At 45.0% G+C, this 24,427-nt stretch overlaps 3 protein-coding genes across 3 annotated transcripts in view; 2 read left to right on the top strand and 1 right to left on the bottom strand.

Moving 5' to 3' along the window:
- The window catches only part of BICRAL (BICRA like chromatin remodeling complex associated protein), a 45,365-nt gene extending 43,935 nt beyond the window's left edge, over positions 1 to 1,430 (bottom strand). Inside the window, exon 1 of the mRNA XM_085054940.1 lies at positions 1,373 to 1,430. The gene's annotated coding sequence lies outside the window, so the exon portion shown is untranslated. The remainder of the gene's footprint in view (positions 1 to 1,372) is intronic.
- Positions 1,431 to 1,440: 10 nt separating this feature from the next.
- On the top strand, positions 1,441 to 4,111 carry TBCC (tubulin folding cofactor C). Its single transcript, XM_085054942.1, has one exon. The coding sequence runs from the start codon at positions 1,551 to 1,553 to the stop codon at positions 2,577 to 2,579; it is 1,029 nt and encodes a 342-aa protein (XP_084911068.1). The 5' UTR covers positions 1,441 to 1,550; the 3' UTR covers positions 2,580 to 4,111.
- A 6,098-nt stretch (positions 4,112 to 10,209) lies between these two features.
- Positions 10,210 to 22,281, top strand: PRPH2 (peripherin 2). The gene is made up of 3 exons (XM_085054935.1): positions 10,210 to 11,298; positions 13,976 to 14,222; positions 19,341 to 22,281. Exons 1-3 carry the CDS (start codon positions 10,718 to 10,720, stop codon positions 19,575 to 19,577), a joined length of 1,065 nt encoding a protein of 354 aa, XP_084911061.1. The 5' UTR covers positions 10,210 to 10,717; the 3' UTR covers positions 19,578 to 22,281.
- Positions 22,282 to 24,427: the final 2,146 nt, after the last annotated feature.

Here is a 24,427-nt window from a genome sequence, read left to right as displayed (position 1 = left end):
GTTTATATGTTAACACTGTTAAGGAAAGAATATTCTCTATTTTAGTGCAAGTCCTCTATACATTGCAAGGATTAAAGGCATTTCTGTGCCTTTCTTCTGTCATCCCAACTGGGCTGACATTATCACATATAAGGTTCAGGTACTCCACACATTTTAACATTGTATCATTTCTAACATAGAAATTAAACCACATTTCTCAGGAAACAGAAAACAGCAGCTACTTTCAAGCTAAAGGTACTTTCAAATGCTAACCTTAAGGGGCATAACAACCTATACTTCCAAACAGGAACATCAGGCAAAAAACTCGTGCTGTTACCAAAATGAGGGCAGAAAATTCAGATTATCTGCTTTGGTTTTACCACCATTTTGTTTTAATGGATAATCTTAGGTCCTGTGCTAATTTGTTACAAGCAAGGTCGAAATGACAAGGGAAAGGAGATGGTATTCGTAGAAATGGACAGGAGTTGAATTTGTTTTCTTGTTTCTAAAAGAGTGCTTAGTGTTAACTTTCCTTGCAAAAAATTAAAGTCCAGTGAATAGAAAAACAATCCTCAAATTAATATAGCAGAACGACAGACGCTTTTCTACTTTGTAGTGAGGGTACTCAAATTCTGGTTCCTGCTGCAAATTTACTTCTAGCACATCTCCTACTGAGAAAAGCCTTCCTTGCCATGTTTCCATACAGGCCTCTGCGGGTTGTTCGCACAGCCCTCCCTCCGGGGCACAGCAACCCACCGGCACTCTCCCACCTTTCCCCTCCAGAACCGAGCTCTCGTCTGGAACAAAACACTCCACAAACCACATCAGCAGCTAGGAAGCAATCGATCCCCCTGGCAGCACCTTTGCAGTTACCTGCAAGGAGCAGCAGCCTTTCCCAGAGCCATTTCACTGCGGGAGAGGAAAGCAGCGGGGAAGGTTTATTAACACAGAGGCGCGCACGGAGCCTCCCGAGAGCTGCGGCGCGCTGAGGCTGCCAGGGACCCCACCCGGGCAGGGCCTGACCGCCCGGCACCTCCGCACCACGGGGGCGGCCCGGCCCCGCTCGGGAGGGCAGGTGGAGCTCTGCGCTGCGGCCCCGCCGCCTCCCGCCCGGGCCCCGCACCGAGCCGAGCCGAGCCGAGCCGAGCCGAGCCGCCCCTTGCCTCAGCCGCCCCGGCTCCGCCGCCCGCCGCAGCCCCGCGCCCAGGGCCAGCGGCGACGGGCGCGGCCCGAGAGCGGCGCGGGCGGGGTGGGGGAGTGTAAACAGCAGCGGGAAGGAGCAGGCAGCTCCGCACAGGCACGGGGGGAGCGGGGCGGGGGGTTATTTATATCCCGGGCGCTAATTTGGGAAGCGGGATAACCGCCCCGCGCGGCACCTGCCGCCAGCACTCACCCCATCCCGCGGAGAGGCGGCGGCCCCTTTAAGACCGCGGGAGACCCCTCCCTCCGGCCCTCCCGCCCTCCCCCGCCGCGCGCCTCCCGGGCCGCCAATCGGCGGTGGCGACGCAGCCGGGGCTGCGGGCAGCCAATCGGCGCGCCGCTTAGTGACCGCAGGGGAGGCGAGTGTCAAGATGGCGGCGCCGGGAGAGGCGGCGGCGGCGGTGGCTCCCGCACAGCCCGAGGTGGCCGCGGGCTCGGCCGCCTCCGCCGTGGTGCTGCCGGAGCGCCTGCAGCGGCGGGAAGCGGAGCGGCAGCAGGGCGTGGAGCGGCAGCGGCAGAAGAAGGAGGCGCAGGTAGTGAAGGAGGAACAGAGCGAGTTCTTCCTGGCCACCTTCGCCCGGGAGCGGGAGGCCGTGGAGGCGCTGCTGGCGGCGGGGACGCTGGAGGAGGCTGCCACCCGCCTGCAGGCGCTGCAGAAGCTGCTGACGGGCAGCGTGCGGTTCCTGGCGCCCTACGAGGTGCGGCAGGGGCAGGAGACCGTGGCGCGGCTGCAGGGGGACCTGGCGGCGCGGCGGCAGCAGCTGCAGCCCAAGAAGAAATTCGCCTTCCGCGCCCTCAAGAAAGAAGCGGCCCCGGGCAGCGCCCCGCGCCCCGCCGAGCCCGCCCCGGAGGCCCCCGCCGCGCCCGGCCCCGGCCTCGCCGAGGGCGAATCGGGCGGGCCGGCGCTGTGCGGGTTCAGCGGCGCCCAGGACCAGGAGCTGGAGCTCGGCCCCGCGGAGCTGCTGCAGCGGGACGTGCTGCTGTCGGAGCTGCGCGGCTGCCGGGTGCGGCTCCGCGGCAACCCCAACACGCTGCGGGTGCGCGACTGCCGCGGCTGCACCGTGCTCTGCGGGCCCGTCTCCACCTCCGTGCTGGTGGACGGCTGCAGCGACTGCCTGCTGGCGCTGGCCTGCCAGCAGCTCCGCACCCACCGCACCCGCGACTGCCGCGTCTACGTGCAGGTGACCAGCCGCGCCGTGATCGAGGCCTGCACTGCGGTCTCCTTCGCCCCCTACTCCTGGAGCTACCCAGGTATCGAGGGAGATTTCGAGTCGTCTGGGCTGGACAGAAACAGTAACAACTGGAACCTGGTGGATGACTTTGACTGGCTGGCGACGGACAAGCCTTCACCCAACTGGAGCCTGATCCCCGAGCAGGAGAGAATCACTTCCTGGGACTGAATGTGGAGGCAGCTCTGCTGTGCGAGAGATCTCGGTGTAAACGCATTGATCCACAAACTGTGGGACTTAATCTCCGATATGCCATTAAATGATTCCATTGAGTATTTAAATTGTGAATGGCTGGATTTCTTAGTTGAAGAATACCAGTCAAATAGAGTTTACTGTTCTTACACAGGTTGCTGCTAAAGTCTTTATGTATCACTGTGGGATTTGCCAACTTCTGAAGTACCTCATTGAGAGTTTTACCTAAGGTGAGGCAAAGGCCACTGATACACAAACAACAGTGAGCCTCTGTTAAAGATGTCGTGCTGCTTTCACTCACCCAGGCAGAATCTGAATTAGCTGCAAGTAGTGTGAATTCTATTGGAATGAAAAGATCAGATACACAATTTTTCATATTTTTGTGGTTCTCACTGACAGCAGTACACTATATCTTATGGGGAGTGCAGGACAGTACTGCTGTGAGGTAATGAGGGAGAAAAGGTTAATTTAAAGGAAGAGTTTGTAACTGCACCACGTAGCCGACTGAAATTCATCCTGGGCTGTGATGCAATGATGATCCAGTTTCTGTTGGTAGAGGTTAAATCTGTAAGTTGTCCTTAGGTTTTTATTTCAAGTGACATAAGTCTAAAGGAAAAAAGTGCTCTAATAAACATATGATGCTTTCCTAATATATTAATGATTGCTCAAAATTAACAATCTTTCAGAGTCTATATAAATACTAAAGCTTCACAGTCTGTAAACGTTACATGATAGGATGTTCTTCTGTGAGCAGCTCGGAGGCATGCAGCAAGTGCAGGTGAACAGCAGAGAATTGGGTTAACTGTTCCTCTGCAGTCTGAAGCTCAGGGGAGAGGTGTTTAGGAATGTCCCACTAGTTCACCAGACAGCAGGCTCTGTGTGCTGTGACCCTAATTTGCAGCACTCTGCTACTGCATAAGGGCAGTGTTGACAGAGGTAGTCAGTAAAACAGAAAGATGAGGTGCTATATTCCAGTTCTAAAATTGCATGTCATCTTGCATAAGTCTCTTCATTCCTGCTAAATTATAAAAAAGTAGCAGCACTGTGGAATGCAGTGTCCTTACAGTGCCCTGTTAGTGGTGCAGAAGTGACCACTGGCCATACATAAAGTATACACAGCAGTTCTACGTTTCTAAAACCCCTTAACTTGTGACATTTTGCGAGAAATAATTACTTATCTTGCCTTAGCATAAAGCTTTATTTTAAAACTGCAAAGTATTTATGCTGTGCAGCCATCATCTATGTGCCTCTAACAGACACTAAATCCTAGCTGAACCATCAAAAACTGCCCCACTGCAGAAGTACCTGAAACTTCACTTAGGTGCTTGACTGGTTTTGAGCTAAAATTTTTTTTATATAAGTTGTTTTCAGCATATTTAATTTAAAAGGGATGGGGAAAAGGGATTTTTTTTTTATATTCCTGACAACTTTCAGTTTTGTTTACTTCTGTTAATGTATATTTTGGACTGAATTGGATTTTGCATTTCAAATATATTTGTTTTGAATTGTTACAGTTGTCCCTTTATTAACCATTCTTCTTTGCACTGACAATATCAAAAATTATTTAAAGAATACACCGTCAGTCTTGCTTTAATGTACATAATTTACAATTTGTTATAAATTATGATAGGTGTGATCAGTTGAGGCTCTCAAAAATCTTTTAACATACCCATCTTAGTACAGAACTTGATTTTGTTCTCCACAGGTCCTGGTAATGACAGATCACTGCTGTTACCATCCTCTAGCCTTGAGGCTACAAATCGTTCAGCCTATAGGAGCTACAGTAATGCCTTTGTTCCACTTGCCCAAAGTTTAGGCTTCAGTTTCACTCTGAAATTGCTTCCTTGGTGACAAGTCAGTTTTCACAAGTCAGTTATTGACATCCCAGTTCCTAATGTTTTCTTTCCTTCAAATACTTACGTCAAACCAAAATCAGCAAGTAAGACTCTTCAGGAACATAGTGCCAGACAATTACTTTCCCTTAAAGATTTTGCACAAAGATTACCTTTGTAATACAAAACAGGTAACTGACTCTTGGTCTCAGGCATGGCATGAAACAAGGAAGTTCAGTTTGAGAACAGCAAGTCCAAAAAAGTTTGGTCAGGCAAATAACCTAAATGGGATTTATAGTTCTGAATATATACCTTCATATGTATATACACACAGAGTTGCACATGTTTTCATGCATCCTTTTTAAATTATACTCTCCTAATGTAGAACCATAACAGAAATACAAAACTATTTCTAAACAGATGTTAGTGCAGTATGAGAACTTAAGCACCAGTAAAAGTTTGCTAGCACATTCATGGGCTATTTAGTATAAAAATTTCAACTTCTGGGGATCTGTACAGAAGAAAAACCAAATGCTTAAGTATTTCTAACTAGATAGCAACACTAATATTTTAATTTTTTAAACTAATATGGAAAAGAAAGTCACTATTAGTGCAAGCACTATCAGGCTGCCATTTGTGTGTCCCAGAACATTCCAATCTCATACCACCACTGCAGACAGTGCAATACCATAACCCCCAGCACTCTGCAAGCCCTTCTAGGTAGGAAAGAGGTAAAATGCCATGTGAGTGAGAGAATGCTGCTTGATAACCCCAAATTACAGTTGTTTGGGGGTCCATTTTCCACTCAAATCTAGTGGAAAGTGGCAAATCAGATGTATTGAGAATTAAATTCTTATTAATTTTTAAGTATTTGAAAGCATGCTAGGAGTAACTATATGTATATCTGTTTTACAGAATAGTTGGATAGATATAATCTGTATTTTTAATTCCTCAGCTATTGCTTAAAACTAGTTTCATGGCATTTCTTAGCATCTATTTTGGGAGGTTTATACTATAGAGTCTAGATTATTTTGCTCAAACGAATTACAAAGTAACTACTGAACATGAAAAGCCTAAAAGTCTAGTTCACAGTATTTGTAGCTTCACCATGACGTTAGGTTTTTCCTCAACTGACAAAGCATCAGATAAATCACTTCCTGTCTCAAGATGTTTGTTCCAGAGGCCAAAAACGTGCTGTAAGTGTGGAAGCAAGGGAATAGTTTTGCTGACACCAAAAGCTTTAAAGCCAGTGAAAGTTCCTCAGCTCACCACAGGGCTGTTATTCAGCATTTTAAAGTTCATGTCTGTGGAGGAAATAAAAAACTCCTGTGCAAAGATACACAACATTGAACCCGTGGGAGAAAACTGAGACCATTTTCCAGCCCACAGCAGAGCTTTAAGCACTGGCATTTGTTGAGGCCCTGAGGGGTAGCACAGACCAAAACTTGTCTCCAGAGAAGCAGTCAGGAGCTTTGCTGCTGCTTCTCGTGGGGCTATCAGCTCACCTGGAGGTCTGTCCCGAGAGGGATCAGCCCCCCTCTCTGTTCCCTTTGTGGTCCAAGCATTTCCCTCTGTCATCCAGGCGTTTCCCTCTGTCTGCCCCTCCTTCTCTGAATAGCAGGAACAGAAATGGAGTTCCTTGCATTCTCTCTTTATCCAGCCCTCTTTCATTTAAATGGATTCTGATGTGAGCCGTAGTAGAATGCTTGTGTGAAAAAACAGGTAGGAAATACCTAGGTATTTCAGGTCCTACCTGTCCTTTCAGGTAGGACAATTTCCTACACACTTTATGCATTGTGGTTTTGAAGCCTTGGATATTTTTTTCCCAGAGTTTCTTATTAAGCAATAGCTGCATGAAGACAAGGTTCAAATCTCAGTGGCTTTACCTGGAATTGCTTCAGATTTTACTAAACAGCCAATTTCATCACACATAAGGAAAGACGGGAATAGCAAGAAAAAGCATCTATGCATCTTGGGGAAATTTCAGCATTTCCATTCACATCATGATCTGATCTATCTGACTGACTTGAGGATGCACCTGTTGTGCTGAGAAGTTTTCCAGTGGTAATGACTATCGTGAGCTTCTTGTAAGCTTCTTTTAATTCCCAACATACTTCTTTCCTGCTTCTGCAAGTATAAATTTTGATTTCTCTTATTTTTTGAGCAGTGAATGTTACACCCCAGGCATCACAATAATACAAATAAATACTCGTAATGAATATCTTGGGGGTCAGAAAAAAACTGTGTTTTCTGAAGATGCTACACACCGCGTGGATGATGACTGAAATATTGGGAACTACCCAGAACAAAACCACACCAAAGCTCTCCCAGAGTGCCCCAGCAAATTCAGGAGCCACAGGATCCACCAGGTCAAATCACCCTTCCCAGGATTTACAACAATCCCAGCAGTGAATTTAGAACTTGCCTCTGTTCCCAGCCTCAGAACCTGCAGTCACCTCACATGCCACAAAAATAACAGCCTACCAAGTTACCTGTGCAAGGAGGAAAAAACAAGTCATAAATCAGACTTTTCTGCACCTGATAATCAATTGTACAGTGTGGTATGGCGTTTTTATCGCATTGTTCCTCAGGAGTGTCCCTGTACACACCAGTGAGTTACACATGAAAGCAAAACCATAAGCGAGGGTACATGAGCAAACCTCTCTACACAACAGCTTCCCATCAAAGGTAAAACCAGACATCATTATTCTTGCAGTGAAACATAACCACTTCTAGGGAAAGGAAAGAAAAAAAGCCTCAGAAAGGCACACATTTCATATCACAGTGTGAAAGAAAGATTGGGCCGGGAGATTATTCTTTTTACCAACTGAGGACACTTCCATAGTTCAGGCATTTATGTGTTTTATGTTTTATGCTCCTGAAGATGGAAAGATTAAGATCGGTCCTGGGCTGAGTACCAGACTGTTTAACAAATACCAGATTAAATTGTTTACATTCCTCTCTCTTAACTGATAAATTTGTAGCTTAGATGCAGGTTAGCAGGCATAGCTTTTAGGTAAGGTATCGATATTGTATTGTTACACATACACATTATACTTTTTAACTAGATTTTGAATTTGAACAGACTCATAGTGAGATCAATAATTGAATATTTTATTCTACTTTTTTTTCTCCAATATTGGCATATGAATTATACATTTGAATTTAATAGACAACCTCTGAGGAAACCATTAACTCAAACATTCTTGCAGCAATTAGCTTTTACCTGCTATGGATAAGTTTCAGCATTTTCTATTTGAAGTAGAAAGCGGTAGTAAGTGCCAAACTTACGACGAATTGCAGCCAAGAAAAACCTTTTTAAGAAAAGCAGATACCAGGCAAAAAGAGTTTTCTTTTTTAACCTGTCTACACCCCAAAACGCTTCTCGATTATCACCTTCCTCTCGCTCAGGTTGCTCTGCTAGAGACAGCCCTCGGCTGGCCGGCTTGCGCCGATGCTTTCACAGGTTTTGTCCGTGTCTGGGATAACGGGGAAGCATTAATTCCCACTTTAACAGGACGAGTTAAATTGATGGGTGGGGCAGGTTTTGCCACTCGAAGTCCCCAGCTGGCATTGAACTATTGAAACTACTTAAATAAACAGCACTTTTCCTAATCTGGGTTGTTTTGGTAGTGCTAATTGCTCTCTGTGATGACTTTAAAGGTACCACTCGAAGTCTCAAAGGTCTAATTAGTACTTGAGTCTCCCTTCCTGAACATCAGGTGAATTACTGCTCATCTCCCAGCTAACACTAGCAATTTAGCAATGATTTATGGGGACCCCTCCCATTTCCTTTGTTTGTAGGCAGAAGAGTCAACGTGGAGGGATCAGTGAGCCCTGAAGCATGTTCTGCATGTTCTACTTCAATACTTACATTCCTGACTTAGAGGAAACACTGTATTTTATACACTTACATGATTTTGCTGCATCAGATTTATCATGGGTATCTAAATGTTAAATTATTAAGATGACAGGTATTTAGACTCATCTGTGCTCCTGAATACGAAATTACTCATATCCAGAGCAGCACCAGGCTTACATCTGCTGTGGGCAAGTTTACTAATTTTTGTCCTGCAGGAAATATTTCACTAAATAGCCTCATGACCCACAGACTTGATGGAGAATTCTTTTCCACTTTAACTACAGTGTCACTGTCAAGACAAGAAAGAAAATGGTTTCAAGGTCCTTTATCTAGAATTAACTCCAGGCTGTCAGATAAATACATTTTCCAAATTCAAGTTTCTTAGCTGAGCCCTGAAAGAGTCAGTGAGATGCAACATGTTCTGCATTGGTAGTAGTATATTTTGCCAGGAGAGATGTCATTTCAGCACCATGACTTACTGCACAAAAACATGAATAATCTCTCTCAAGAAACGGCACTTCTCATCCACTTCACGGCAAGAGGAGAGAATAGCCCCTGATGGATAATCACCTTCCTTCTCTCCTCTTACACACTCGCTCTTCACGGCAAGGGCAACAGCAGTGCAAACAACCAGGCTTGCTTTAGAAAAATCCCAGTTACCAGCTGCTCTGCAGCTCGCTGCAATAGCACCAGCATAGGCTGGGAAAGGTCCAGCAAAAAACCCCTTCTATTAGGGCAGGAGGAAGAAGTGAGTTGCCAGCCTCTATCCTTCCTGAAGGAACAGTCAGCATTCCAGGATCTCAAATGGTAACTAAGCAGCATCCATGGTACCACAGAGCAGCAGACCACCAAAACGCTATTTTTCAGTGCTTGGGCTTTTTAATTCTTGTCATTATTATTTTTCACACTCGCCTTCCCCCTGGCAGATCCCTTCCCCTCTCTGTCCCTGAGGGCTGCTGGCCATGCTGCTGGCAGCCACTAGAGGATGCCCCCAGGGTGTTTGGGTGGTGGCAGCAGCAGGTCTGGCTGGCAGGCAGGAGAGAAGCCTCCCAGTCCCTCTTCTGGGGCTCCTCCTTTCTCCCCTGCAGCGTTAGCACCCATGCCCTCACACCCCTGCAGGATAATTTTCCATTGCTGGAGGTTGCCTGAGGTTCACTGTGCATTGTGGTGGCAGGGGTGAGCCAGTGCAGGCATTTCCCAGTAGCTCCAAACCTGTGTGGGGCGAGTGGGAGATGATATTTCAAAGTGAGTAAGACTCCTCAAGCAGCAGAATGAGTGAAAGCCCAGCTTCTCTGCCTGCCTGAAGCAGCTCCGTGGTGAAAGGAAGAGACCACTGCCACAGGAGAGGGTTGTACCCTCCCTTCTGCCCACTTCAGCCTGAAAGCAGAGCCGGCTGCAGGTCCTTCAGGAGAGCCCAAGGATCCCCGGGGTGCCTCCTGTGCACTCAGATACAACATCCCCAGGGTCCCTCTCCGCTGCTGAGTTGAATTCCTCCCTGCTGTAAGCTCACAGGTCGGTCTCCTTGGGCAGCCCTGCTCCCCTGCCTGGCCTGGTGATTATCCAGTAAGCTGCTCATGCCAGCTCACTTTTTATAAAAGCATCTCTAGATTTCAGCCCAAGTTTTACTTCTTGAGTTTCTCTGCACTTTTCCTTTCTCCTCCTCTCCTGCCAAGACCCAGAGATGGTGCAAGCCCTGGAACTAAAGAGAAAATGCCAAGCTTAGTTTTTTTAGGTCACTGTGAACTACACACTTATCTGCTTGCAGAACACATAAGCCACAGGATGTCATCTCAAGTCAGCGCAGAAGTATAAGGACTAGAATGTGTGTTTGGCTGTTGATAGGAATATATCAGGATCATGGTGGGGAAGTGTATGTTTGTATACAAGCACTTTTTTTAATCCAGAGCCCTCTTCCTTTTTCCTCAAAGGTTCCATATTCTTCTGGCAACAAAGATCTTTTTATATCTCTGGGGTTTCATATTCTGCCCAGCAGCCTATCATAAGAGAGCACAAATCTACTAAATAGTAAAATGAGGGATTACTTCCACTCATCTGTTGACAGACATTTCTCCAAATTGGATCAAATGATTAAAGGTATTAGAATGACGTCTTGCAGATCCAGATCAAATCATTTGAAACCTTGAGAGTGTTTCTCCTTTGCTTGGAAGAAACCACCAGAAATAGTTGTAGGTGCTAATTGCCCTTTATTCTCACTAATGTGAAATTGCTAAGTGGGACCTTCGAATATTTTACTTGCTGGAATCCTAACCAGGGGACTTCAAGATGGAAGGACTGTGCAGCGGCTCGCTTCCCGATGTGCCGTTCGGGATCTCTTCCGACGCCTGAATGGTTCTTCCTCGAGTTGCTTACGCTGAGAATAGGGGTCCAGGCTGTGAAATCCTCCAACATCTCCCACTACAAAGATGGCACTGCTGAAAGTCAAATTCAATCAGAAGAAACGGGTAAAACTAGCGCAGGGACTATGGCTCATGAACTGGTTTTCGGTGTTTGCTGGAATCCTTGTTTTTAGCATGGGATTGTTCCTCAAAATTGAGCTCCGGAAGCGAAGCGAAGTGATGGACAATAATGAAAGCCACTTTGTGCCCAATTCTTTGATATTGATGGGTATATTATCCTGCGCCTTCAATGGTTTTGCTGGGAAAATTTGTTACGATTCTCTGGATCCCACTAAATTTGCCAAGTGGAAGCCTTTGCTGAAACCTTACCTGGCCCTGTGCTGCGTCTTTAACATCCTCATTTTCTTCGTTGCTCTGCTTTGCTTTCTCATGCGGGGCTCCCTGGACAGCACCCTGGCCCAGGGGCTCAAGAACGGCATGAAGTTCTACCGGGACACAGACACCCCCGGAAGATGCTTCATGAAGAAGACCATCGACATGCTCCAGATTGAGTTCAAGTGCTGTGGCAACAACGGCTACAAAGATTGGTTTGAAATCCAGTGGATCAGCAACAGATATCTGGACTTCAGCTCCAAAGAAGTGAAAGAGTAAGTGACTTAGTGGGGTTTGTATCAGGTGGTATTGATACTTGATCGATATTATCCTCAAGTGCTGACAGGCACTGACTGGAGGGGGGTTTGTATGAAATGAGGTCTTGTGGAATAAAGCATCCCCAACAATCAGCTAGATTGCTTCCTCCCCGGAAAAATTCCTCTAAAGTCACCCATAACATAAAATATAAAGCACCAAAATACAATTCTCACTCTTACTCTGTGTGATGTAAGTAGACCTAATATTTTTCACCATCTTTTACCTCTTTATTACTCAGCCATTACCTTGAGCAACATTCCCAAAATCAACAGGAAAGTATCAGAACTTTACTAATCCTAAGGCAGATGTCAATGTGATTTATTAATTTCCTAAAAAAAGAATTCCCTGGAGATATACTGTTGATAGCACTTTTAAAACTCCACATAGATATTGGCAGCTAATCAGCTGCATGGAAATAAATAGAGGCAGTAACACTTTGCCAATAACTCATGTGTTTTAGATCCTTATGATTTAGAATTTTATTTTTGTATTCACGCAGTGGATTGCTTCACTGCTGTGATAATACTGAGCATCAACAGTCATTGATGTTCCTAGCTTTACACACTGGCCCTTGTAGCCATATGGATTTTAAGTTCTCTCCTGTGCCTAATTTTTTAAAACCTCGGATGAAAGCAGCACTCATTTATTGTTTCTATACAAACCAGACCAGGCTGTTGACCAGAAACACCTTAATGGCTTTGATGTCAGTGCCCAAAGAGGCAGTAATCCCAAAATCAGGTTAGGTGCAGTAAGCTCAAGCAGAAAATAAACATGAGAACAAAATGAACCGTTGAAATTAAGAAAACAGCATTGGGCATAAATACCCACAACCTTTTAAAAAATTAAGCACTGGGCAAAGAGATGGTTATTCAGAGTTCTTTGGGAACATCATTCATTAATGTTCATACTCTGTGGTTGTATAATGGGTCCTGTAAACTGGAAGCAATCTGCCTTTTAAATATACTGCCTGCATTAAAAATGTCTGAAGTAATTTTGAAAAAAAGCTTTGTGTATCTCTTGGGATCTCTTGGGAACCCTGCCTGACTGTGTAAATGGTATTTCACTTGTGTGTCTCTCTCTGCATGTTCTTTTGACTTGTTGGGTGGTCTGGTTGGTTTTGCAATTCTGAAGGAGGACTTTTTAGTGAAAACTGTTACAGATTTAGCCTATTGCACTGCAGGGTTATTACAAATACACTCACTATTTAACAAGGGGGTGTTTCCATTGCGAAGGTATGCCCATGGGTATAAATAACTACTTGAAAAAACCTTGCCGGCATTATATGGAGATTTGAGAGCTGTAACTTAATCCAGCAGCAGTGGAAGGGCAATGCACAGAGGGAAAACAAGGTTATACTGTCCTTAATAACTGATGCCTTGTTTGGGACTGAGACTCAAGGTAATTTCTTTGTACTACTGAGGCAGGAAATAGGGCATTAAAAATCTACAAATGGGTGTTAGCAAATTCAAGGTTTGTACTCTGTGGTGGTGCACAATCCTGGCTCCCATTCCTGGTGGGATAGTCTGGCACCTTTGAAGTCAATAGTAAAGTTCTCTTTAATTCCAGGGAAGGTGGGAGTCTGTCCCACTCAATGGGATTTTTATATTATTTGTAAAGCAAAGGCTTGATCCAGTCTCTCTGAAACTAGTGGAGAATTTATACATTAATGGGAATTTGACCCAATCCAGACCACACTTTACATTTAGAGAGAAAACCTCAACTGTGTTTGCTGTTTAGATATATTTAGGTCATGATTGCAAAGTGGAATTTTCCTTCACCAGATAGTTGGAATCACCTCTCTCTCTACGACACAGTTTTAAAATATCCATACATATAGTGAGCTACAAGTGACACTCAGATTTTTTTTGCCTCTCTAGACCACTGGAGCTCCCCATGCTGTCATTTTCTAACCAAATGGCCTGGTTTAGAACTGCAGTCCTTTTATTATAGCTTTATTTGGAGAGACAGTGGAATTATTTGTCTTCTAAGTTATCTCTCATCTAAACATCTCCTAAGACACCAGGCTAAATGACTATTTATGGAGAACAACCACAGTGTCAGATGAACAATAGTTGGGAGCTCCTGCAAGGACTTTGGAAATTTTGCAACATCCTGTTGCTGAAGCACATTTTATGTTTTCAATACTGGCTACCTTCCCAAGCCAAGAATAAATGCACAACCCCTCCCTGGAGCTATTACCATCAAAAAGAAGCTGTTAGGTTTGCTGGATCGGTGGTCTAGCTGGATATGGTGGCTCCTAAGGCTGTTCTGGGTTCTTTTTCAAGCTCAGGTGAGCTCCAGCACCTCCCTTCCACCCTAACTATGCTGTGATCTGTTTCCTGACTGCCCCTCCTGAACTGTCTCTTCCCTTTACTTTTGTTAAAAATCAATTTCTTTGGAGAAGCGACCCAAGAGCACGCATTTACCAGGAAGAGCTAATGACAGCTTCAGTGTAGCCTTGACATAGAAAAGGATTTCAGAGAGGAAGGAGATCCTGGACAAAGACTGCTGTATGAACAGGGGACGCAGAGAAAAGGCACGGTGGAAACTCCTCCTTGCCTTTGCTTCCTTCCTGGTGCAAATTTGCTCCATGTCTGTGTGCTCACTCACGCTTCCTTCTGCCCTCGCCCGCAGCCGGATCAAAAGCAACGTGGACGGGAGGTACCTGGTGGATGGCGTCCCCTTCAGCTGCTGCAACCCCAGCTCGCCCAGGCCCTGCATCCAGTACCAGGTCACCAACAACTCTGCCCACTACAGCTACGACTACCAAACCGAGGAGCTCAACCTGTGGCGCCGCGGCTGCCGGGAAGCTCTGCTCAACTACTACAGCGGCATGATGAGCTCCATGGGCGCCGTCATCCTCCTCGTCTGGCTCTTTGAGGTAACCCTCTCCCCTCAGGCACACTCCAGGGAAGTGCCAGCTCTGCAGGAGAGTGGCATTTTCCAGCGTGGACTTCTGAGTGAAAATCTGATCTATTTAAAAGAAATTTCCCCGTTGCTTGGCTGAGAAATTATCTGATAGCTAACGTCTGAGTAAGGCCTGACAGGTCCCAGACAATCTGAGTAAGGCCTGACAATCACAGGCTCCTCTGGCAGAGCAAGGGACCAGAGCCTCGAGTATCCCACAGCAAGAGGGAAAAAGGGAGGGATTTTCTGTCAAAGGCAAGGTGCTGAGCAGGGAACAGAGTGCGAGGGCTCTGCTGTCCACATGCATTAATTTCATGTGTCACCATTTGTGGGGAATGAGAAATACGAAAAAGCAGCACATCAGAAAGATATGACAATAATTAGGGGGACAGAAAGGGCAGTTAAAGGGGTTATGTGCCCAAGAAAGCAAGACTTTAAGCCATGCACATTGGAATGATTTCAGGGCAGCATTTGGTCGTTCATCAGCTCCACCAAGGTTTTTGGTCAGAAAAACTGGCTTAGGTAAAGCAGGTGGATTAAATTTATTTTACTCTGCTTCCCAAAACCACGATGAAAATGCAAACAGGTGCCAACACTGTCCAGCGCAAGTGTCTGTGGGCACCTGAAGTGCATAACCTGAAGTGCAGCTTGGCTGATAAAATTCCACTCATCCAATGTGAGGCAAACACATCCTCCTGCCTCTGGGAGATGGCCAGTTCTCTAGCCAGGGTGTTTAACTAATGCTCAGGGAGCGTGGGCTGGCAGTGGCACGGGGGCTGGAACGTGAGGTGCTGGATGAGGATATCAGGCTGGTCCTGCTGGAAAACAGGGAGGGTGCAGCTCCCTGGGGTGCAGCAGATCCTTTCCAACCCTTGAAATGGCTGCTGCAAATGGCACTGCCTATTTTAAATTATTCAAGCTGCCTTTTTAAAAATTTAGATACATGCAAATTAAAAAAAGATGAATTACATTTTGATACAAGCACTGGCCTACAGCTTTCCAGGAATGAAGATGCTTTTTAGAAAATAAACACCTACCTAAATCTGTGAACTGAAAAAAAAAATCATAAAGTTATTCCATGTTGCGTTGTTTTAAAAATAACTGCTCCGAACTGCAGAGAAATGTACTACCTCTTTGCACTGTTATTCTGGTAAGAAAAGAAAGAGAAGCTCTTTATTTTTGCCCAGATTCAGATGCAAAGTTCTTGAAGAAAGGGGAATTTCAATTGTATTTGAAAGTCATGAAGAAATTCAAAAACTCAGGGGAAAACTGCACAAAAATACTAATGCCAGCTGCAAAAAATCATGACTAGGAAACTGTAACATACCTCTGCTAACTTGCAAGGGATTAATGACAGTGATATGTTAACATTAATAGCAGTGATAAAAATGCTTTATGTCTAACTCTTCAAAGTACATCTGGATTTTTTTCAGCCTGTGGCATAATGAGAATAAGATCTTCCCTTCTTTGTCTTTTTCAAAATAGAAGGTGAGACTTTTTTTGGGCAATCAGAGGACTTCTAGGGCAAAGCTTTAAAGAAACAACACGATCCTGGGTTACAGTAACTTGCCCTCCTGAATATTTATGACTTGCCTGATATTCTACCATTAAGGGCCCAAATTTGGGTCTAAAATTCCCTTTGCTTTTAAGGCAAACTTTGAAGGGAGGAAGCAAAGCAGGAAACAGACATTAATTTAGTCTCCCTTGAAAAATAACCACTTTTGAAATATAACCACTTCCTTTAAATTCTGGTCAGGATAGGAAACAATTTTATGCCGAGTAGGAGGGCAGCAGAGGTCCCAACTCCTAGCCAAGGTAAATGTGGGTCTGAGCAGGGTGAGCCCAGTGGGCAGTGCTGGTTCTGTGCTTTTTGTTTCCCCTCTGACTTCCTGGGAAGTCACAGAAAAATGCAAAAGCAAAATCCTGGGTTGCTTTACACCTGCAGCCACTGTGGACTCACCGTGGACTTTGCTTATTTCTCCAGCAAAGCCCTTCTGGGGGCTGTGGAGGACTCTTCCAGCTGGGTTGGTGGAATTGAGGTGTTGGAAGGGGGAGAGAACATGGAGGGAAATACTAATCACAGCTGTTATTTGGAGATGCAGAAAAAGGTAATGTATCAAACAGGTGTGGGAACCTCAGGGAAAGCCATTTATGTTTCACCTTTCTATATTAGGCACAAGGAAGAATGAACATATTTTGAAATATCAAAACTTCTACTTGAAAAGAATGCTAATATATTATCTAGAAGCTGCTTTTCCTAACAAAAGCTTTAGGCTTCCCATGAGTGATAACCGGTCATGAGGGCGACAAAAAAAGATCACACCCTGCTCTGGCTAAGCCGCCTCAGGCTAAACCCTGGCAAACAGATGGGCTGCGCTGCAGAAGGTCAAGAAGAGCAAGCCTGGATGTCTTCTTGACCTGCCTCAGCCAGCAAAGAGGAAAAAAGAGGTCCTAGGGTGCCCTGAATAGAGCATTTCAAAAGGAATAGAGGGCTGGTTCCTGAGATGCTCCAGGTCCTCCACCTGTGCAAACACATGGGTCTCAATGGGTCACAGCTGCTGCAACAGCTGAGATCCTGGGATTCCCCCCACATGTGCCACAGGCACTGAGCTCCAGGAGAGCACTGAGACACGCACAAGAGGCACAGTGCATATCCTGAGGTGGAGAGTAAGCTCTCTGATGCATTGAACAGTAGGAGTGAACTCCTGGTAATCTCCAAACGCAGCCCACAGGCAGGAGGGACCCTCCAGATGGACACAGTTTGCTCCAGATGGAGAGGCTGAGCATGCTGTGGTGCAGGGGATACAGCCTGGGCAGCCCTGGAGAAACACTGTGGCCATGCTCTTCTGGTGATTTAAAGTTGCTGTAAAATGACATGAGTTTCCAGACAGGGGAGTCATCACTCAGCACGACTGGTCTCGCCCTGGGGCCCTGACACCCCAAATACACAACTCACAGACTGGTTAAGGTTGGAGGTTTAGCTGTGGCCTCACCAGGGCTGAGCAGAGGGGAAGAAAGATCACATTCCTCAACAAGCTGACAATTCTTCATCTAATGCAGCCCAGGATACCATTTTCCCACTTTGCCAGAAGGGCACGTTGGTGGCTCATGGACAACTTGGTGTCATCCAGAGCCCCAAGGCCCTTTGCTGCCAAGCTGCTGTCAGCCAGTCACCCCCAGCATGTCCTGGTGCATGGCATTATGCCTTCCCTAGTGCAAGACTTCAGCTAAACTGGTGGCCCAAGACTCTCTGTGATCATATAGGAGACGGACTAATTTACCAGATACTTGTCTCATCCTTCTGGACTCTTTTCTCATCTGGCAGAGAAGGCAGGCTCAGGTCAGTGGAGGTGATAAGAGGCCAGACATTTTGCATTGCTTTTAAGGAATCTCAACTTCAAGGACTCAAAATCTTGCTTAGAAAGGTTTTTAAGAAAACAAAGCCTTAAACTGAGAGAAAATGTCCCAAACTCTTATTCAAGGACAGGTCAGATGCTCAGTGCTGCACAAGCACCTTCCTTTATTAAAGCATGCTCATATTTAGTGACTTAGAGCCATCCAGGAAGCCAGGCCACTTACACTGGCTGTCAAATAGTGGCACTTGGAGGGTCAATCACCAAACAAATCTGCTGACAGCAAGGCAGCATAAGTAGAGAGCAACATGGAGGCCTTTTCCTGCACTCAGCCCTGTTAACCTGCACTTGCAACAGCCACTGATTTCAAAGACAACAGTCTCATGAGTGAGAGCAGGAAAACTGGGCTCACAGTGGAAGGAAGATGTCAAAGGCTTTAAATCCCAAGACTAATGTGATGGGATTTGTCACTTCTTGTGACTTTTATAGAATAGTGCTTCAACTGGTTTAAGTCATCATAGTCATGGCTAGATGAGACTATTTCCAGACTCAGAGCCACTAGAAACTTCCTTAGTGACCAAAGTGGGGCTAGTCATACATTCCTGTGTTAAGCAGTATGAAAATTTGTCTTTGGATATGTAAGTATTTGATGAAGCTTGTTTGTTTGACCAATGTTTTTCCCTTTCTGATCTTGAGTGAAGGCAGAGTATTATGAACATCTGCAAGTTTTAAGAGTAGCCAAATGCAGCTTTAGTCTTCCAAGAGTCTGAAGCCACTGATCACACACAAGAAGGACAACCAAAATGGACAGGCTGATGGATGGCCCATGGAAGCACATGCCTGAGCAGTCCCTCCAGTCCAAAAGCCAGATGTGAATTCTGCCTTTGGCCATGCTGTATGGCTGAATCCCAACCTCCAATCTGCCAGCCTCTTTAGCCATTAGGGTTTAGGAGGACCAAAGGTAATCAGTTCCTTGGGAGACTGGGTAGGGTAATGGACACTCTACCACCTCACCAGGCTGCCTCTTCTGGGAGATGCCTTTTCTTTCTTTCTCCACTTCACTCATCTATCATTTTTCTTCATAAGCACCACAACAGTGACGTCAGATTGTTCTGAATGGTGTTAGAAGGCAGGAGACTGGTTAAAAACACACTTTCTCACTGGAGGCAAGTGCAGGGTGTTTCCAGTGTCAGGGGCGTTACATGGTAGAAAAAGTCTCAGTCAGGGCTGCTGGGACTAGGTAATATTTGATCAGAAATATAAATTTGTTTTAGATGGAACCAGGGAGAGATCACCTGCTGCCTTGGTTTCCTTATTTGCACACACCTGTGTTAAAACAAAATCAGAATCTGAAGTAGACAAACTGATGGCTCAAATCCTAATGCTGCTCCATTCTGCAGAGACACTGATTCATTAATATCTCCTTGATTAGCTTAATATGCTCACCAAACATATTAAGGTCAAGGCAAAGTAAAAATATTTAGTTAAAACTAAGTGGATGGTGGCCAAGGTCATTGCATGTACAAACTGCTTTGTGCACACCTCGTGCACAGCAGCCAGGGTTGCATTAAACCTCCCAGGAGGCACCAACTCTGCCAGAGCAGGTGGAGAGGCCCCTGGGGCACACAGCCCCTCAGAGCTGCTGCTCACACCAGCAGCCCAGAGCAGGGCACAGTGAGGATGGGACGGGAGTATCAGGTGTGGCTGACGCTCTCTGCCTTTCCCATTGCCTGGCACAGATGTCGGTGATGGTTGGCTTGCGCCTTCTCCACACCTCCCTGGAAAGCATCAGCAATCCCGAAGACCCCGAGTGTGAAAGCGAAGGGTGGGTCCTGGAGAACAGCCTGAAGGACACTTTCAAATCCGCGCTGGAGAATTTGAAAAAGCTGGGTAAGTTCAACCAGGTGGAAGCAGGAGCCGAAGGGGCCGAAGGAGAGGAAGGTGGGAAGACGCCAGCCATCACAACGGTCAGTTGAGCTGCTCATTGAGGTGGACTTTTTCTCAGAGAAAAATAACACAAACTGAGAATTGTGAATATATCTACGTTCTAAAAGCTATGTATCAACCACCAGAACACACATTTCTACTCATGTTCACTTTTGCACATGGGAGCATACAATATAGTGCACCTTGGGATAAAACACTTATCCACAATGTGAGTACACCACATCCATATCTTTTTGGGCATATGACCCCAACTAGGACTTGCAATATTCACATGTTCCCTTATCAGAGACAGTTAGTTTAAGAAAAAAAAGTGAAAAAAAAAAAAAGATTGCTGCCATCACGCAGTGATCCATTCCATCTTATTTTGAAATTAAAAGTGGAATTTGAAATGTTAATATTTTTTGCTCGAGTTGTTTCATCAGCATACTTTCTGTACTTCAGCTTTTAAAGACAAACAGATTGGGTTTCTGGAGAGTAACATGATAGAATTCGAAGAAAGAAGGATTTCCAGAATTGTATATAACTTAGTATACAGGTATTTTGACAAACCTCTCATATGTGATTTTTGTTAATGTGCTAAGCAATGGTATTTTCTGCTGTATTCTTAAGATGTACATAGAACAAAATACAAACTTATGCTGAGAATTTATGTACCAAGCAAAAATTGTAATTTAATGAAGCAGCCAAGCATCATAAAAACAACATTCAGGTAAGATTGATGGGGTTCGTTTCTCAGGGTTTTTTTGCAGGCTGTATGTCTTGAGTGCACGTGTTGTAGAATTACGTTTTACCTTGTGTTTAAATTCTTCACAGAAGCTTAGAAGATTCATTTGTAGTGGGTGGAATCCAGGCTATGAGCATATGCCAGTTATGGTTACTCTGCACCTTTTGCAGAGTATGTTATCTCATAACTTGCTCCAGAATATTCAAGCCCAACTATTTTTAAGGCAAGAAAAAGATAAACTCAAAACCAGACAGGCCACTTAGAACTCAGACTTTAAATGTTTTCTAGGAACCTAGTAAATGGAAACCATTCATCCACCAGTACATCAAGCTTCAACATTTCAGTCCAGGGAAAACTAATTTTAAATCAATCCCCAATGTGCAAATTTTACTTTTCTTTATCAGTGATAGTGAGATCCTCATTATATCTTTTAAATCAAAAGAAAGACACATTTTGCATATGCTGCATCTCTCCAAACATACTGTCATAGCTGGAGGATCCTGTTCTCATACACCAAGTTGGAATAAAATATGGAAAGAGTTTGCTGTGGTGTGCAGCCTCTAATAAGGGAACAGAGCATCATCTCGGGTTTATTTTCAGCTGCCAGATAATTTCAGCTAAAGGGAACGAAACCCAAGAGAACAAGCCCCAGCCTCCTGCACCAATGATTGCAGACACCTCAGTCCCTCCCTACATGCCAGGTACCACACTTATTTTTACCCTGGCTGTGCAAACCCTCTGCTTCCCGGGGTGCATCTGGGTGAGGTTTCCAGTGGGTCCCTTCTCCCTGGCTGGTGGGCAGCCCTCTTGCAGCTGCACAACCATTGCACAGCCCACTGTACATTGTGGGCACAGAATGGCACACCCCTTTGTTCTTAATCACTTGTGCACTTGCCCCAGCAGCACTCAGCTCCTCCAGCTTCAGTCCAAATTCCTTCCAGGACGGACAGATCAGTTCAAGGCAGGACAGGTAGGGATGTGCCCAAACATTTCCATCTCAGTGCCCAGGCTGTTTCAGGCCACCTGCACACAAGGTTTGATTTTGACAGGTGTCTGCAGTGTCCTTTCACTTTCTCAAAGCTGGAATAAGCTTTTAACTTTAGTTATGATCATGAACTTAGTTACAATAATGAATTAAAAAGTCACTCTCCTCTTCCGTGCATAAGACTGACTAGGACAAGGGCACTGACAAAAGGCCAACTTGCTACTCACCACAGCCTATCGTCTCTTGCTCTGCTGAGGGACAAGGACAGTACAAGCCAGAGCAGCTCCTCCCTGCTCAGCAGGACGTCACTGGGGCCAGCTGCCCCTCTCAGCTGGTCTATTAGAGAATAAAGGATTGTGGATGGCACACGATGTGGCCACATGTACCAGAGAAGAGCTTTTCAGAGGAGTCACATGTGGATAGGAGCTGCATTACAAGGATTAATTACAGTCTTTCCTTGTGAGGCTTCAGCGAGCTGTGATCTGTACCAGTTATTTGACTAGATATCTGACTTTTCAAAGAGATCTAGATTTATTGCTGCCCTAGAAATCTGGCTTAGGCCTTAAGTTAGACAGGACTCTCCAATTATTCGTGATCTCTATTTTTTATCAGATTATTGCTAAAGCAACATAACAAATTGTCATTCTTTCAATGCCACATTGGAGAAGCCAGTTCCCAGAGCAACGGTATCAGGCAGGCAAAGAGACCATCTGAGACAGGTTTCTGAAGAATAGTACTGGAACCAGGGAACAAAGAGCATTTGGGCTAATGCTGTCTAAAATAAAGCCTCCTGGTTGATGAAGATCTTTATGACATCTTATGATTACCACAGGATTGTAATATGACTGCTTTGTAAAATATGACATGTAATATATCACTCGTCCAATCTTACAGATACTTTCTTGTGATACTGCAAATGCTGTTCTAGATAAAGATATTTCTGCTGACTGCAAATGTAAATTTAGATATTAAAATGTTATTGCAAGTAAAGATCTCTTTAAGGAAAATGTTTAAATATATACAATTTAATACAGATTTCTTTAATTTGCATTACTGCTGACTTTTTCTTTCTGAATCTATTTTTTGGACCTGTTTTATGTGTTCCTGTATATGTGGGAAGGTTTTCTCTGCCTCTACATAATGCTCTGAGAGAAAGCAAACCTTCCTCTTTTCATGTGCCCGGCCAAGCTCAGGATGTGCAAACAGACCCCTAAATCACCTGACTCTTACTAGAAAGAGAATTTGCTGTACTATTTTAATAGCATCCTCATGTAGTACATAGGAATTAAAACATCTTCACAGCCATGAACGTGATGTTCTGGTCATGCTCAAACAGTGAAATCACTAGCATCCTCAGGATCTTTGACAATCAGCTAAACTGGATTTATAACCCCTTTTTCTCCCCTGGTTTATATCTAACTTGCAATGGACATTCAAAAGAACACATTGTTCTTATTTTATATTTAAGTCTAAAGCTCACAAAGTCAAATCTCCCTGCAGCAATCCGACAACTTCCAGAGCCGTGCCCTGATTTTCAAACTAATAAACTTCAGAAGGATGTGATCTTAATTCATGCAAACCAGGCCACTTCTTTTTAGGTACCTCCATATGGATTAGCAGCTTAAATCCAAGTACCCAGATCTGAGAGCCAGCCCAAGGCCTCGAAGTGTCAACTCTTAAGAATAATCACTTTTAAAAGAAATGACAAAAAGTGCACTATTTTACTGATGACATTTATTTGAAGGGACACAGAACATTGACTAAAGTGCTTTAAAGGAGGAAATATAAACAGCTTCCTTAAAGCTATTAGTTCCTAAGTAGCCTTAATACAATTGATAAGATTAGCCTCCATGCATTACATGAGCTTGGGCATTTTGTAATACCTCACAAATACATGTGTGCAGCTTAGCAAAGAGCATGGGAATGCTATATTGGGCTCACAGGCACCACAGACTTCCTAGCTGATGGGCTGGGAAGATTTTCACGGCTGATATGAAGAAAAAGGGATCCCAGCAAAACTTATTTACACCCAACTTGCTTGTTTCATAAAAAAAGCCAGCACTGCTCTTAGCATAATCAATGGAAAATGGGGACAGATCACAAATGCTTATTTAAAAAAAAAAAGAAAGAGCATTATTAGAGATTAGTTAATTAAGAGATAAGGCCAGAAAAATAGAATGGAACCATGTGATAACAGCCCCCTGTGGGGAAGACACAGGCTTAGGCAAATTTATTTCTGGCAACAGCAATGCAGCTATCTCAAATCTGAAGTAATGCCTACGTGGAACTTCTTTTGAATTATGTCAGACCTATAGTGTTCAGTGACTGACTGAAACACTGGAATAGTAAAACACCTCTCTCAAAGCACCTGCATTTGCTGTTCCCGTGTAATTTCATAGGTATTATCTGAATGTGGATCCAAAGCACATTTGTGAGGTGGGAAAGGTGGAGGAAACCCTGGCCTGGAGCTCAGCTTTGCGGACTCTCCATCCCATGCACAGTCTCGGCAGACCCTGCCCCGGGGAACACACCCCTTTTTGCAGTTTCCCCCTCACACTTGGGATCAGAGGGATGCTGAGCAGGACTCCCACCTCCCATCCCACCAACTAAAAGGATGGTCCATAAACATCAGCCAGCTTCTAAGTTCATAAGGAAGTACATTTCCATAGTTTGTTCTCAATGCTCTCCGAAGCAAAGGGCGGTGCAGCAATCAGAGGAACAAGTCAAACAGTGGAGCAAGGACCAAGGGCAGGTTCTGCAGCCTGCTATCCCATTGATGGACACCACCAGGCAACCAAGCACCACATTCCCAGGCAAAACAGGGTCAAGCACTGCAAATCAGAAGTGAGGAGACTCAGGCACGTGAAACTTGGAAAGGCACAACTGCAGCTGGAGGGTGAGGAAAGGAGGAGAACAAAGCACCAAGTCTCAGGCACACAATTCCCCAGACTGACTCCCTTGGTAATAGGATAAAAATGTTTAATTCTTGAAAAAAACCCACCCCACAGAAGTCACTTTGAAATCTGTGACGATACAGAATTTAACAGCAGTGCCAAAGAACTGTTGTCCTTCCCAGCTGGAGACACACGGAGCCCACACTCCAGCCAGGCAGCAGTGCCAGGATACCCAAGCTGGAAGGAGGCTCTGGCTGTATTCATCAGTTTCAGGAC

This window comes from Lichenostomus cassidix, chromosome 3 (genome assembly GCF_008360975.1).
Source record: "Lichenostomus cassidix isolate B80296 chromosome 3, HeHo_3.0, whole genome shotgun sequence".
Classification (NCBI taxonomy): domain Eukaryota; kingdom Metazoa; phylum Chordata; class Aves; order Passeriformes; family Meliphagidae; genus Lichenostomus; species Lichenostomus cassidix.
This window is presented reverse-complemented; position numbering and strand designations above follow the sequence as displayed.

Coding starts and splice junctions, on each gene's coding strand:
- TBCC (XM_085054942.1), top strand. CDS start 1,551: ATGGCGGCGCCGGGAGAGGCGGCGGCGGCGGTGGCTCCCGCACAGCCC.
- PRPH2 (XM_085054935.1), top strand. CDS start 10,718: ATGGCACTGCTGAAAGTCAAATTCAATCAGAAGAAACGGGTAAAACTA. Junction 11,299..13,975: donor AGCTCCAAAGAAGTGAAAGA/GTAAGTGACTTA, acceptor CCTCGCCCGCAG/CCGGATCAAAAGCAACGTGG. Junction 14,223..19,340: donor TCCTCGTCTGGCTCTTTGAG/GTAACCCTCTCC, acceptor TGCCTGGCACAG/ATGTCGGTGATGGTTGGCTT.